Below are 16,229 nucleotides of genomic sequence, written 5' to 3'. Positions count from 1 at the left end.
CTACTGTAGCACCCTTACCACCACTCTATAATACTCATACTTCAGAATGGAAGGGTGCTTTGGGTCAAGTCTCCAGTTAAGGGTATTAGGCGCAACATGCGGCGTGGAATGTCGTCCTGGTAGGTGAATTTTGAATCAGACAAGAAACATTTTGTTGACAACATATAAACTAATTTCTTTATTTAATTTCATAGCACAAAAACTAAACACATTTTCCCCAAGACCCACAAATAATCCCCCGTTTGCTAAAACGCAAACAAATCCCACCAATAAAAACAAACCCACACTAACTAATCCCAACTCTTAAATCTCAAACCCACTTTTCCGAATCCCCTTGAACTCACCACAACCCGGGCCCATGCACACTCACACGCATTCACACAGTCCAGTCTTGTACTCACGCTGTCCAGGCGAGAGGAATGTATGAAACAAAAATAACTTGCCACACAGACCAGTCCCTGGCCTGCCGTACGGAATCCACCGATTGTCCACGTTGACCATGCAATACGTAGACACACTACAACAAACCTTGGTGTTGCAGCAAACCTCAGCACAGAACACACAAACAATGTGTAGATTGTAAAACACAGCCATGGCCAGCGCGTGGAAACAGGCTACCTGGTTGATGTCTTGGAATCTGCCGTATCTCTCATCAACGAGTCTCAGTGGCACCTCCAGGCACTCTGAATGTGTTTGTCTTCTCGCTCCAGGTCGTTGGGCTCTCCTGTCTCGCCACCCGGTGTTTTGTATTCTATAGCATGAAGTAGAGGAGATGTGATGACTCCACTTGGATGGGACACCAGTCCAATATATACAGCTGGATGGATTGAGACACAGGAGACTAAAGGTTAGGGTTAGTCTACATATTGACAGGCCACCTCCTTGTCTGCTGAGCTACCCACTCTAAATGGCCTGGTAAGTAACCTTCATACTGCAATGCCACCCACAGAGGTTGTAGACTCTTATTGGCTTCACATTATAGAATCGGGAATACTGTATACTAGATGCAGGACCCAAAAAATGACCTTGCTGGTTTGACGAGGAATTTAAACTGAGATTGGCTACATAATTATACTGAAATCCAACAAGGTGTCTTCGGTGAAAGAACTGCAATCAAATGTCTTTGTTTGCTCCCCAGGCTGACATATTTAAGGTGGCTGCAGAATTACACAGTGATTGTTCAGAGCCTTGGCATACTAAATTAGCTTTTGCCTTTCATTTAGAAAGATCTAATCAAACACTAATTATTGTGACCACCTGTGAAAGGGAACACTTTGGATGGTGGTTCATCTGTTCCCTTATGATAGCCAGAGGGTCCTTACTCTCCCAATGTTGTGAGTTCACCCCAAACAAGGACCACAAGAGACAGAGAAACAGATTGTATTCCACCAGACTGTGGAGTATCTAAATAGGATGCATGGAGACATCTGAGCCTCACTGCTGTTTGACAGGTTTGCTGTGGCCACCAAGAGCCTGGCATGATTCCCCTGACCTAGATCTTCAGCAGCTTAAGAGGTTATCTTTTATAAAGATTTTTTTGGATCACCTGTGTTCTCCCTTTGATGACAGACACAAATATGAGACGGCCAAGGCTGAGCAGTACAAACACAATTGCCTCAACTCTTCAAACTGACAGGCCTTAAAAAGTAACCACTTGAGTCATCTCATATTTTGCAAACAGCATCAAACAGGGACATAATGGGAAATGTCTGGATTTTCAGGGTTTTCTGCTCAGAGACAGTGTTTTCCAGGCAGTCGTGGCGTGTTTTGTCATCCTACAGAGAATACGCTTGTCGTGTGAGTAGTCAAATTAGAGAGGCTGCAGGGAGGTTGTAATGTGAGAGCAGTCAGGTATGGCTTCCAGAGCAGTGTGGCCCAAGAGGTTGGCAAGTAATTAGGAAGCAGAAGTGTCTAACTGGCATATGGCTGCGTAAGTGGCACAGCATGTTGCTCATCCATTCAAACTGAATACGTTTTCTGGCCGTTAACAACTTTAGACAAGGGCGGCTTTGATGAGAGCATCTTGTCACATAAAAATTATATTCTGTTTGGCTGATGAGCTTCACAGCTGAACACATCAACATACATGTATGAAGACCACGTTAGGGAACATTTCCACTTGATTTTGACAACATAATGTGCTTACAAAGACTGAATTGCATGTAGTTAAGAGGTAATACATATATACAGTGACCTTAGGCAATGGCTGAATGTCTTTGTTACCAGGTCTCTTCAGAGGATCTTTGGGTACTGCTGGAATTACTTTGTATCAAATGAGCAGTTACTTGCAGAGGCTCAGATGAGGAACATCGCTTCAGCATGCATCAATAAATATTCAAGTGACATTTTGACCATGTGGTGCGTTTCTTTGTACATGATTGCACAAAGAAACATTGCATTGCTCCCGGTGTGTAGTGAGTGCCTTGTATGGCAGCACCCTGATATCGGGGTGAATGTGAGGCATAATTGTAAAGCGCTTTGAGCATCTGATGCAGATGGAAAAGACCTATATAAAAGCAGTCCATTTTTACCATTTTATGATACAACCCAAATTCCAATGAAGTTGGGACATTGTGTAAAATGTAAATAAAAAAGAGAATACGATTTGCAAATCCTCTTCAACCTATATTCAATTGAATACACCACAAAGACAAGATTTTTAATGCTCAAACTTTATTGTTTTTTGTGCAAATATTTGCTCATTTTGAAATGGATGCCTGTAAAAAAAAAAAAAAAGCTGGGACAGTGGTATGCTTACCACTGTGTTACATCACCTTTCCATCTAACAACACTCAATAAGTGTTTGGGAACTGAGGACACTAATTGTTGAAGCTTTGTAGGTGGAATTCTTTCCCATTCTTGCTTGATGTACAACTTCAGTTGTTCAACAGTCCGGGGTCTCCGTTGTCATATTTTGTGCTTCATAATATGCCACACATTTTCAATGGGTGACAGGTCTGGACTGCAGGTAGGCCAGTCTAGTACCCGCACACTTTTACTACGAAGCCACGCTGTTGTAACACGTGCAGAATGTGGCTTTGCATTGTCTTGCTGAAATAAGCAGGGACGTCCCTGAAAAAATCGTTGCTTGGATGGCAGCATGTGTTGCTCCAAAACCTGGATGTACCTTTCAGCATTGTTGGTGCCATCACAGATGTACAAGTTGCCCATGCCATGGGCACTAACACACCCCCATACCATCACAGATGCTGGCTTTTGAACTTTGCCTGGGAACAATCTGGATGGTCTTTTTCAACGTCACAACGACACAACATCCATGATTTCCAAAAAGAATTTGAAACGTGGACTCATCAGACCACAGCCCACTTTTACACTTTGCCTCTGTCTATTTCAAATGACTTCAGGCCCAGAGAAGGCGGCACCATTTCTGGATGTTTTTGATGTATGGCTTTCCCTTTGCATGATAGAGTTTTAACTTGCACTTGTAGATGTAGCAACGAACTGCGTTAACTGACAATGGTTTTCTGAAGTGTTCCTGAGCCCACGCGGTAAGATCCTTTACACAATGATGTTGGTTTTTAATGCAGTGCTGCCTGAGAGATCGAAGGTCACGGGCATCCAATGTTGGTTTTTGGCCTTGCCGCTTACGTGTAGAAAGTTCTCCAGATTCTCTGAATCTTCTGATTATATTATGGACTGTAGATGATGGAATTCCTAAATTTTTTGCAATTGAACATTGAGAAACTTTGTTCTTAAACTGTATGACTATTTTTCCGTGCAGTTGTTCACAAAGTCGTGATCCATGCCCCATCTTTGCTTGTAAATGGCTGAGCCTTTTGGGGATGCTCCTTTTATACCCAATCATGACACTCACTTGTTTTCAATTAGGTGTTCTTTGACCATTCATCAACTTTCCCAGTCTTTTGTTGCCCGATCCCAACTTCTTTGTAATGTGTTGCAGGCATCCATTTCAAAATGAGCAAATATTTGCACAAAAACAACAAAGTCTATCAGTTTGAACATTAAATATCTTGTCTTTGTCGTGTATTCAATTGAATATAGGTTTAAGAGGATTTTCAAATCATTGTATTCTGTTTTTATTTACATTTTACACAACATCCCAACTTCATTGGAATTGGGGTTGTACATTTCACTGATGTCCCAGTGTTGAGAACCACAATGCCTGGAGAAGGCCAAGGAGACCTGGTTAGGACAAATACACGGTTACCTTTTGACACGTGTGGATAGATGGTCTGCATGTCTGCCTGGATGATTGCCATCCAGCACAGAGCTGGTTCTGTGGTGATGTGGATGCAGCACCGGCACATGCTTCCGGACTTGGCTCGATTCTTTGGCAAGATTAGAGCCAATTTGTCCTGAATATGTGATGTCAGAAGATGGAATTGGCAGTCGCATGGTATCATCTATCAATTATAGTGTATTTAACCCTATAAAGCCCACCCTGTGAAATAATTGTCAGAAAATTCTAATTTTTTGAAACAAGAGTCTTTATTGGACCTTTTAACAAACCCACCAAAAAAAAAAAACAAAACCAAAACAAAACAAAACAAAAAAACAAAAACCTTTTTGCATATATGAGTTTTTATTTGTATCATATTTGCTACATTGGGTATTGTACCATAAAAGCATCACTTTTAAACCAGAGCAAACATAACATTTTAAACTTATAAAATGCTGCATTTTCTTAGGGAAATTACTGTGGATCACTTGTTTCAGGCAGCCATTATGAACGTCTCATCTGAAGGCCGTCTGATGCATAAGATACTGACATCTGGTGGTTTGTCTGTGCACTACAAGTATCTCATTGTATACGATGGGTTTTTTGGGGAGAAAATATCACACTGATGAAGCAGACATCTCAGAAAATCCTGTATCAAATATGATACACTTGGTGTTATAGGGTTAAATGTGTATGATTTCAGACAGTCTTTTGCCTTTGTTCTTGTTCTTTTGTTATTCTTTGTATCATGTGTTTCTACTGCTACATGCTTTTTATTCTGGACTTTGGAAAAGTGGAAATATGTAACTTTTAAAATCTACTGATTGAATAGATAAATCAATTAACGAGCCCAACCTCACCACTTTTTCAGCATAACTCTAAAACAATAGATTGTATTTTCTTGTAGCTCATCAAATTAAAAAGGGCACATAATGAGGGCAAAATGTTTTTGCATCTGGTGACCAGCCTTGCTTTGCCTGTATAATGGCTCACAAACATGTCTGCCACTTTCTCATTGGTTAGTGGACACAAAATTAATGATGGTTTAGAAGCAGGTGTGCTAGTCCTTCTGCAATGAAATGTAAGAAGTTAATTACTTTATAAGTTTCTGCTATTAGCCTATAAAATTATTCACGGACTAGCATCTCCCTACTTACTTGACCTAATAAAACCCTACGTACCGGCCCAGGTTCTCCGTTCTCGGGGTGCAGGACTACTTGGTGTCCCTAGGGTAAATAAAAAGTCTGTGGGTCACAGAGCTTTCGGTCATCATGCCCCTGTTCTGTGGAATAGAGACTTTCAAGTCCAGAGTGAGACACACTTATTTTCCATTTCGTATGGCTAGCACACTGGCATAGTATGTTACTATGCTTTCTACCCTTTTACATTCATTTAATTAGAAAACAGAGCGGGCCACAGCCTCAGCTTGATCTAAGGTCTGGATCTTTTAGTGAAGCTTAGACAATCACCTTAGTATTTCTTTTGTTTTTCTTGTTGCTTAATGCTAACAAATTATACTGTATTTGTTGTATTTTCTGATTGAGTCACAGTGGCTCCCTTCTAACACTGCAATAATGTGGTCACAAGTCCCCAGAGTTACTGGACATCATGGCTGTAGGGACTGGGTACTGGGTACAGTTGAGGAGTCCAGTGGCTTAGGTGCCTTTGTTGGAAAGGAAAGGTCTAGTGACCTTGATTTCCTGGACAATGCTATTATCTTTCCAGACTCATTGTCAACACTGATAACACTTGAGAAGCTGAGGTCAAATTAAGTGTCTGGGTTTGTAGTTGTCCAGGATCAAATGTAAAATCTAGGCTTTTAACCCTTAAGTGACCAAGCTATTTTAGTGACTAATATGGTAGGATAATTGTAGCATCAAATATAGAAGAACTGGTTACTTTAACACAAATCTCAATGAACCCATCAGTCATACTTTGTGACAAGCATGAGCTTTTTTCATCCTCACTCTGGGCATCAAGAATCAGTGCTTTTGCAGCTATAAATCTTGCTATTCTAAGTCGAGGGACGTGCTTCTCTGCAAAACAGTAAAATATCATGATTAGAGATGGCAAATTAAAATACTATCTGAAGCTATAATGTTGAAAATCTCATAGATCTTCTTGGGGTCATAAGTGACCCCACACAAGTTTGGATTAGACTTGCCACACGGATACTTGCAAAATTCCATGAATGGATTTAGGACACACAGATTTACAAATTCATGATATTAATCATTTTTTCCATTTTAAATTAGAAAATGGTGCACAAAAATATATGCCTCGGGTCATAAATGACCCCCACTCAGTCGCTTGAGGGTTACTGAGTTCCTAGACTCAACCATTAGGAGTATATTTGTGTGTTGAAACTGTGAAACATGAAGAGACATTAATTTATCTCAGTAGTGACATTCATGCTTCTGGGTCTTTAGCCTTTAAGATCAAAGTTTGGGAAGATGCTGGTACCTTTGTAGGAGAACAAAGGTCTAGGTCTTCAGGATTGTGGTGTTTCCTGTTTTACTATATGGCTGTAATTCTTGGGCACAAGACCATGGCTATGGGTGGTTACTGGTTGCTTTTAGCAGTTGTTCTCTTTGGATGATTGTTAGGTACTGTTACTGATGGCAAAAGAAGCTTTTTTTCTGAACTCAATAGATGGCAGTTTCTTCAAAAAATAAAAACAAAACAAACAAAACCTTCACGGCAAACTGAAGTGCATTGTGCTTTGAACTTTGGTGCAAAGGAAACACCACTGAGTGGCAAATTCTTCTTGACGCCTCACTTGATCATGATTCATCGTCACGGTAATCACTCAGTGGTGAGGACGATGTTCTCCTGATTGATTCCCAGGCTGGATAGGTACATCCATGGTTGATGTGGAGACACCTGTGTGTGGGTTTGTTTTATGTGGGAATGTCGCTGCATGCTGACAAACACACGGCCCTCAACATATCTTTAGCCTGGTCTGATGGCTGGGAAATCCCAGACGATCAGGGTCTAAGAACTTGCTGCAGCCTTCATCTTCAGGAGTGACATATTTGGACCATTTGGTGCATTTTTCTGGGCATGATCCAGTACACAGGTGCCTCACTGCTGACCTGGTGATAACAGGTAGATGACTACCTGGGTTGTTGCCATCCAGGACCCAGTGCGGTTCCATACATGTGGTGGATGCAGCACCACCACATGCTCCCAGACTTGACTTGAGATGACGCCTGAACGATGAATGGAAATAGAATGGACAGAGAGAGATGTTTTTTCAGACAGAAAGTGCACATTACACAACGCAAACAAAGCACTCAATTGGTGATTGTGTTGTGTTTAAAAGACTCTTTGGCAGCAAATACTAAAACATTCTTTGGTATAGAATAACATGTCAAACCCAGAGGACACTCCATCAAATCATGGGCATCTGGCTCCTTACTTCTGTGTGCCAAGCCATCACCAACCTCACATTTCTCCCTCTTTGAACAACTTTTACCCTCACTCCAACTCAACAAAGGCACAGTGTCCAAATGTAATTACTCTGAATGAGCTCAAGCAAAAGTAATCTTTCTCTCAGCTCTTGTGTAAATAATCCTAAATGTAAAATGCAATCTGCCTTTCAGTAGTTAATCTACCATCAGACAATCTATCATCCTCAGATGCCTACAAAAGATTGAGCACCATGGACCTGATATGGATATGATAAGATTAACTTTTGTTAATGATATAGTTTATTGCTGCGTGTATTTTAACACAGTCATGGTTACTGGAATAATAATAATAATAATAATAATAATAATAATAATAATAATAATAATAATAATAATAATAATAATAATTGATTAGGACAAATGTAAAGCTTTTTTCCCATTTTGATTAAAATCTTTATTTCACTTGAAGTAAAATAAATGTCACCTTTATGAATGTTAGGTGCACTTGTACATTTGACCAAATCACACAGGATGAACTTTTTAAATGTATTTTCTCATTTTAAACAATAATGTTTAGTTGTGTGTTGTACAAATTACTCTCTTTTGTTGTTTCATTACTGATGCTGGCTTGTTTCATTGTATATACTGCTGAGATTATGGATTAACAGAGAACAATGGTAACAATTATCATGCAAACCAACATGTATGTGTTGTTATGTGAAGACAAGTCCATATATTGTGGACAAGATTGGGGTTTTTAATTTCCTTACAAGTCAGCTTGGTTGGATACTCTCTGTCTTCCTCTCTTCTCCTATGTAACACTCACTCTGCTTTTTTAGTTGGCCACCTGTTAATACAGTATGTTTCAAAGCAATGAAATGGAAAGATAGTACAAAATTTTAAAACTGTATCCAGAGACGGTCTTGACTTCCCTGGCACACAAAGCTATATTGTTTTAAAGGGCTCTCCTACCTGACCCATGAATCAAGTAAACCATTAGCCATTGCCACACAGTCACACCTGACACCGCATGGCTCCTCCTCCTAAAATCCATCCTTTAAAACCATTAACGCCACCTGTCAGTCTAAAAATAAGGAAGTCTATACAGAAGAGAGTGTGGTGTAAAGAAATTATACTTATTTTATAGAATATTTGCTATACAATATTGAGAGTAGTGAATATTAATTTGAAATAAGTTATTGAAAACAAAAAAGTGTCAATAATAGTAAATTATCACACTGAGCTTTGGCTTCTGCCTGGTAATTAATCCAGTCCTCAAAATATTACACAGTTAGATTTGTCTCTAGAGTGGAACATATAAACCTATAGGTTTTGACTGCAGGTTTAAGTGTCAAAATGGTGGAATAAACCCTGTAAACTGAGCTAATCAATACTTTAAATTCAATATTTAATCAGGAGTCAGTAGCACTTGTCCAGAGTTCTAATGAAAACCCGATTGAGTAAATAACGATTTTGTTACAAAATTAGGAAGAGTGCCTTCAGACCAAAATTGTGTTGTCGGGACAGAGCCCGTTATCTTTTCTGTGCTGCAGTTAATAAATACGGTGGCTCATTGGCATTTATCAAACATCGTAAATTATTATTTCATCCAACTGTTTTCAGGCACAAAGTCAATGGTGCTGGCAAACAGACAATAACAAGACTGACTGAAGAGAGAGATCCACAGCAGGCTAGGTTAGCAAGCAAACACATTGACTTAACATTTGTTATCTTAAGGGATCAAACTTGAAGAGATCCTAATTTTACCTGGCTATTGTTGCCAGAATGAAGTACTGTTTCACTTCATCCTCTCATCAAAATACTGATACATTGACGTGATGAGGGGAAAAAAAAGGTGGGGGCCTTGATTAATTTATGGGATTCTGCACAACTTATGTAGCATTTACTGATTTCTTGAGTTTATTGATAATTATGGTTCCGATGGTGGTACTGTACTGCTATGGCACAATAATTAGCAATAAACTCAAGCAATGATGGCTAGGATGATGGCACTGAACTACTACAGTGCCATAGTTATCAACAAACTCTAGAAATCATGGTTTGGATGGTGGTACTGAACTGCAATTGCACCACTGATTCAAATGGCACTGTTATACTACATTGGCACCATAATTATTAATAAACTCAAGAAATGATGGTTGGGATGGCAGTACTATACTACTGTAGCACCATAATTATCAGTAAACTCTAGAAATCATTGTTTGGATGGTGGTATTGAACTGCTATCGCACCACTTATTCATATGGCACTGTTGTACTACTATGGTACCATAATTATTCATCAAGTAAAGAAATTTTGGTTTGGATGGCAGTTCCATACTGTAGCACCACTGGTTTGGATGGCGGTACTGTACTACTATAGCACCATAATTATCAATAATGTCAAGAAATTATGTCTGGGTGATGGTACTAAACTACTATAGCACCACTGGTTAAGATGGTGGTACCATACTACTATAGCAACATAATTATCAATAAACCCCAAAAAAGTGTAGTACCTCAATCCGAGCCATAACTATCAATAAACTCAAGAAATTATGTTTTGAATGATAGTACTATACTACAATAGCACCACTTATTTTTCTTTCTTTCTTTCTTTCAGAAGTACAAATAGATATGGTGTTTTTGTACATGGTAATTTGTTTTTTGGTGTCTGGCAACACTGAGGGATGATGAGCACAAACAAACAAACAAATAAAACCAAAAATTAATCTAACAACACCAAGTAGTAAAGCAGAACAAAATAAGATTTAAAACCATCGCAGGCATGAACACCACAATGCAAGTCTTATAAAGCTCCAGGAATTACACATCCAATTCAAAATTCATTAATTTTGCTGTTGGTGCAACATAATTAACAGCTTGGTGAATCCAGGACTAATCCTGAATACTCCTAGGACATGAAGCACAGTAACAGAAGATGGAAGCAAATGAGCTGCAATAAAATTTCCACTTATCCTATGTATTACTTGAATCTTAAAGTCTCTGCTCCCTTCAGTACCTGTTTCCACTTCTGCCATGGGAAACCAAGATGTTTAGGCCTCTCTGATTAATTACTTTTTTCCTTTGGAGCAACACAGGCAGGGATGGAATCTTAGTCATACAGAATCTAACAATTCCTGTGAGATGATGCAGTTTGGAAGGTGACATTGAGACTTTTTTGTGTCAGAATTAGACATTTCACTGGGATATTATCTATACAGCAGTCTGAAAATGTCAGAGACTCTCTCCACTTCATCCTTTTTAAAAGAACTGCACACAATTTATAAGCTTTTTCTCTGGGTCCTTGGACCCACGTGTTAAACCGAATTAATGAGTGCGACAAGCTGATATATTTAATGTTCCTCCCACAGGAGTAAGAGAGGAAGGAAAGTCAATGAGCTGGACTATGACTCTACAAGATGACTTTGGGGTCATTGCCTGGACACGGCGAGCTGGGGACTGCCTCATACTTTTCTTCCTCTTGTGTATCTTTTCTATTCCAGTCCAGTCAGACATCGTGTTTCCAAAGGACCATCATTTCTCATGGAAAGCAGGTAGACATCTTTAATCATTCATCAGATCAAATCAAATCCCTCTGTTTGACTGCATTATTATCAGTGTGGTAGACCTAAACACAGTGACTCAGTGCCATCACCAATTCTGTTGCTGAGCTGTACTTAGATTTTTATGGTCATATTGCAATGCTGTAATTGTGAAAAAAAAAGCTATAAATAATAAATTGCATTTGTCCCTTATTGTAATGCTAAATTACAATAAAATACCTGCAAAAAGCTTCCATATCATTATATGTAATTGTACAATGTGTGAGAAAAGTGGTAGAAGTCTGTAGACATGGCAGACAACATGAATTGAGCTTTATTGTGGTTTTAAAGACATATATTTTCTGTTTTGGTGGTTTCATTGGTAAAATGCTTTATTTGAAAATGGGTGCCTGTTGAGAATTTCTGTAATTTTGCTGATTCTGTTACAATTTTAAGCTGTTATTGAAGTTATTTATTATACTATTTTGATGTAAAGCACTTGTTTGAGATATTCAAGTAATATCTTTTATGATACATTTAACTTGAAGACAAGGTTTATATATTTAAAGGTGTAGTCCCCTTCAGTTTTTCCACAAAACTGAAAGTCAAGTCTTGGTGCTGCACTTCACCACAACCATGACACCACAAACCTTCGTTGGGTCCTGAATTGGAAAAATTCAGGCAGACTCAATGTCTTCCAGAAAAAGTGGAAAATAGTACTTTGTGTAAAACCTAATTATTATAAAATACATTATTGTTGTGGTATACAGCAAAAGTAGAGATAATTTTATTGCTCAAAAGCATTTATTTTAAATGTGAGTTGACCACTTGAGAACTTCTAGACCACATGAAGGAGGAAGCATGTGTGGATGGGATCAAAATTCAATGTGGCATTTGATGGAAGAGAGGAATACAAAATTTGAGACCAAAAACTTGGGAAAAAATACATATTAGATATAGTCTCATAAAGTGATGATAAAACATTAATACTATGTTTTGTAATGTCAAGATGAACACAAATATGCAGGCAGAGCAATCAAACTGGAGGTAAGGTGAATGGCAGGTGATTCAGTGATCAAAATATGTGCAATAAGTAACATGAGTGCAACTGGGGAAAACTGGGAGTCACAAAAACAAACACACTACAGAGTCCAAATGTGGGCAACAAAGACAGAAGTGATAAGAAACAAAATACAATGAAACCACGGTCAGAGCAAAACAAGAACAAACCGGTAACTAAACATGGGAATGGTGCAGGTATAAATACATAAATGAATGAATGAATAAATGAATGACAGGTGTGGGAGACAACAGCTGGGGATAGACACATTAATACTTTATTTAAATACTAATCAACAAAATTACTGTGGTGTGAAAGTAAATCCTTTTTTGACTTACATGGTAAAAGATTGACAGGGACTACACCATTAAATATGTGATGGCTCTTTCATTTGGATTCACTGTGTGTGTGTGTGTGTGTGTGTGTGTGTGTGTGTGTGTGTGTGTGTGTGTGTGTGTGTGTGTGTGTGTGTGTGTGTGTGTGTGTGTGTGTGTGTGTGTGTGTGTGTGTGTGTGTGTGTGTATGTGTGTGTGTGTGTGTGAGTGAGCATTATACACACAGAAACACCAGAGTCAGACAGTCATGAATGCTTCTTATTAGAGGGGAAAAAAACCCTATATTTTCAGGGATGTGGGTTGTGTGATGAAAGTGTTGCTTTCTGACACCCATTGTTGGGAAGCATTAACCTCAGGCAGCTATTGGACATTATGAAGCCAGCAGGCCAGTGCAGCTGGGTGGTTAGCATAATAAAACATTTCTCCTGACTGACAATCCATCTCTGCCCTGTGGTGACAAGCTCAGCATGGACTGTCACAATAATGATGTGTATGCTGTGGTAATGTGACCCGGTTAATGAGACATTGGTGTCCAGTAAATATCTGGTCCGTGGAGCTCTGCTATGATTTTATGGATGTAGACATGTCGGGGGTGAAGTGGTTTCACCAAGCTGCTTATACTGTTATGTGAATGTTTCTTGAGTTCATAAAGTGCATCCAGAAAGTATTCAATGTGCTTCAGTTATTCCATATACTATGTTACAGCCTTATTCCAAAATAGATGAAATTTATTTTTTTTCATTAAAATTCCAGACACAGTACCTCATAATGGCAATGTGAAAACAAGTTGTTTTTTTTTTTTTTTTTTTTTTTTTTTTTGCTTTCTACAAATGTATTAAAAATTAAATGAAGAAATCATGTGCGTAAGTATTCACAGCTTTTGCCATGAAGCTCAAAATTGAGCTCAGGTGCATCCTGATTCTACAGCTTAATTGGAGTCCACCTGGGGTAAATTCAGTTGATTGGATATGATTTGGAAAGGCACATGCCTGTCTACATATAAGGTCTCACAGTTGACAGTCAGAGCACAAACCAAGCATGAAGTCAAAGGAATAGTCTTTAGACCTCTGAGACAGGATTGTCTTGAGGCACAAATCCAGGGAAGGGTACAGAAACATTTCTGCTGCTTTGAAGGTCCCAGTGAGCACAGTGGCCTCCATCATCTCTAAATGGAGGATATATGGATCTACCAGGGCTTTTCCTAGAGCTGGCCATGTGTCTAAACTGAGCGATCGGGGGAGAAGGACCTTAGTCAGGGAGGTGACCAAGAACCCAATGGTCCCTCTGTCAGAGCTCCAGAATTCCTTTGTGGAGAGAAGAGAACCTTCCAGAAGGGCAACCATCTCTGCAGCAATCCACCAATCAGGTCTGTATGGTAGATTGACCAGACGGAAGCCATTCCTTCATAAAAGGCACATGGCAGCCCACCTGGAGTTTGACAAATGCCACCTGAAGGACTCTCAGTCCATGAGAAACAAAATTCTCTGTTCTGATGAGACAAAGATTGAACTCTTTGGCATGAATGCCAGGCATCATGTTTCGAGGAAACCAGGCACCATCCCTACATTGAAGCATGGTGGTGGCAGCATCATGCTGTGTGGATGTTTTTCAGGGACAGGAACTGGGAGACTTGTCAGGATTGAGGGAAAGATGAATGCAGCAATGTACAGACACATTCTAGATTAAAACCTGCTCCAGAGCGCTCTTGACCTCAGACTGGGGTGAAGGTTCATCTTTCAGCAGGACAGAGACCCTAAACACACAGCCAAGATATCAAAGGCGTGGCTTCAGGACAACTCTGTGAATGTTCTTGAGTGGCCCAGCCAGAGCCCAGACCTCAGTCTGATTGAACATCTCTGGAGAGATTTGAAAATGGCTGAGCACTGATGCTTCCTATCCAACCTGATGGAGCTTGAGAGGTGCTGCAAAGATTAATGAGCAAAACTGATAGGTGCACCAAGCTTGTGGCAACATATTCAAAAAGACTTGAGGCTACAATTGCTGCCAAAGGTGCAGTATGGAGCAAAGGGTGTGAATACATATGTGCATGTGATTTATTAGTTTTTTATTTTTAATAAATTAAAAAAAAACTTTTTCATGTTGTCATTATGGGGTGTTGTGAGTAGAATTTCAGGTATGCTTTCAGGATACACTGTACACACACACACACAAACACACACATATGTGTGTGTGTGTGTGTTTATATGTTTATGTTCAAAAGTAATTGGACATTGGTGCCAATGTCATTGTCATTTATCTGCATTACTACACTCAACAAAAATATAAATGCAACACTTTTGGTTTTGCTTCCATTTTGTATGAGATGAACTCAAAGATCTAAAACTTTTTCCACATACACAATATCACCATTTCCCTCAAATATTGTTCACAAACCAGTCTAAATCTGTGATAGTGAGCACTTCTCCTTTGCTGAGATAATCCATCCCACCTCATAGGTGTGCCATATCAAGATGCTGATTAGACACCATGATTAGTGCACAGGTGTGCCTTAGACTGCCCACAATAAAAGGCCACTCTGAAAGGTGCAGTTTTATCACACAGCACAATGCCACAGATGTCGCAAGATTTGAGGGAGCGTGCAGTTGGCATGCTGACAGCAGGAATGTCAACCAGAGCTGTTGCTCGTGTATTGAATGTTCATTTCTCTACCATAAGCCGTCTCCAAAGGCATTTCAGAGAATTTGGCAGTACATCCAACCAGCCTCACAACTGCAGACCACGTGTAACCACACCAGCCCAGGACCTCCACATCCAGCATGTTCACCTCCAAGATCGTCTGAGACCAGCCACTCGGACAGCTGCTGAAACAATCGGTTTGCATAACCAAAGAATTTCTGCACAAACTATCAGAAACCATCTCAGGGAAGCTCATCTGCATGCTCGTCGTCCTCATCGGGGTCTCGACCTGACTCCAGTTCGTCGTCATAACCGACTTGAGTGGGCAAATGCTCACATTCGCTGGCGTTTGGCACGTTGGAGAGGTGTTCTCTTCATGGATGAATCCTGGTTCACACTGTTCAGGGCAGATGGCAGACAGCGTGTGTGGCGTCGTGTGGGTGAGCGGTTTTCTGATGTCAGTGTTGTGGATCGAGTGGCCCATGGTGGCGGTGGGGTTATGGTATGGGCAGGCGTCTGTTATGGACGAAGAACACAGGTGCATTTTATTTATGGCATTTTGAATGCACAGAGATACTGTGACGAGATCCTGAGGCCCATTGTTGTGCCATACATCCAAGAACATCACCTCATGTTGCAGCAGGATAACGCACGGCCCCATGTTGCAAGGATCTGTACACAATTCTTGGAAGCTGAAAATGTCCCAGTTCTTGCATGGCCGGCATACTCACCGGACATGTCACCCATTGAGCATGTTTGGGATGCTCTGGACCGGCGTATACGACAGCGTGTACCAGTTCCTGCCAATATCCAGCAACTTCGCACAGCCATTGAAGAGGAGTGGACCAACATTCTACAGGCCACAATTGACAACCTGATCAACTCTATGTGAAGGAGATGTGTTGCACTGCATGAGGCAAATGGTGGTCACACCAGATACTGACTGGTATCCCCCCAATAAAACAAAACTGCACCTTTCAGAGTGGCCTTTTATTGTGGGCAGTCTAAGGCACACCTGTGCACTAATCATGGTGTCTAA

At 40.0% G+C, this 16,229-nt stretch overlaps 1 protein-coding gene across 1 annotated transcript in view; it reads left to right on the top strand.

Annotated features, from left to right (window-relative positions):
• thsd7ba (thrombospondin, type I, domain containing 7Ba) overlaps window positions 1-16,229 on the top strand; it is a 553,518-nt gene that overhangs the window by 20,983 nt on the left and 516,306 nt on the right. Inside the window, exon 2 of the mRNA XM_034186086.1 lies at window positions 10,988-11,170. Within this exon, the coding sequence (XP_034041977.1) occupies window positions 11,011-11,170 (160 nt within the window). The 5' untranslated portion in view covers window positions 10,988-11,010. The remainder of the gene's footprint in view (window positions 1-10,987; window positions 11,171-16,229) is intronic.

Source organism: Thalassophryne amazonica, chromosome 14, assembly GCF_902500255.1.
Source record: "Thalassophryne amazonica chromosome 14, fThaAma1.1, whole genome shotgun sequence".
Lineage (NCBI taxonomy): Eukaryota > Metazoa > Chordata > Actinopteri > Batrachoidiformes > Batrachoididae > Thalassophryne > Thalassophryne amazonica.
This window is presented reverse-complemented; position numbering and strand designations above follow the sequence as displayed.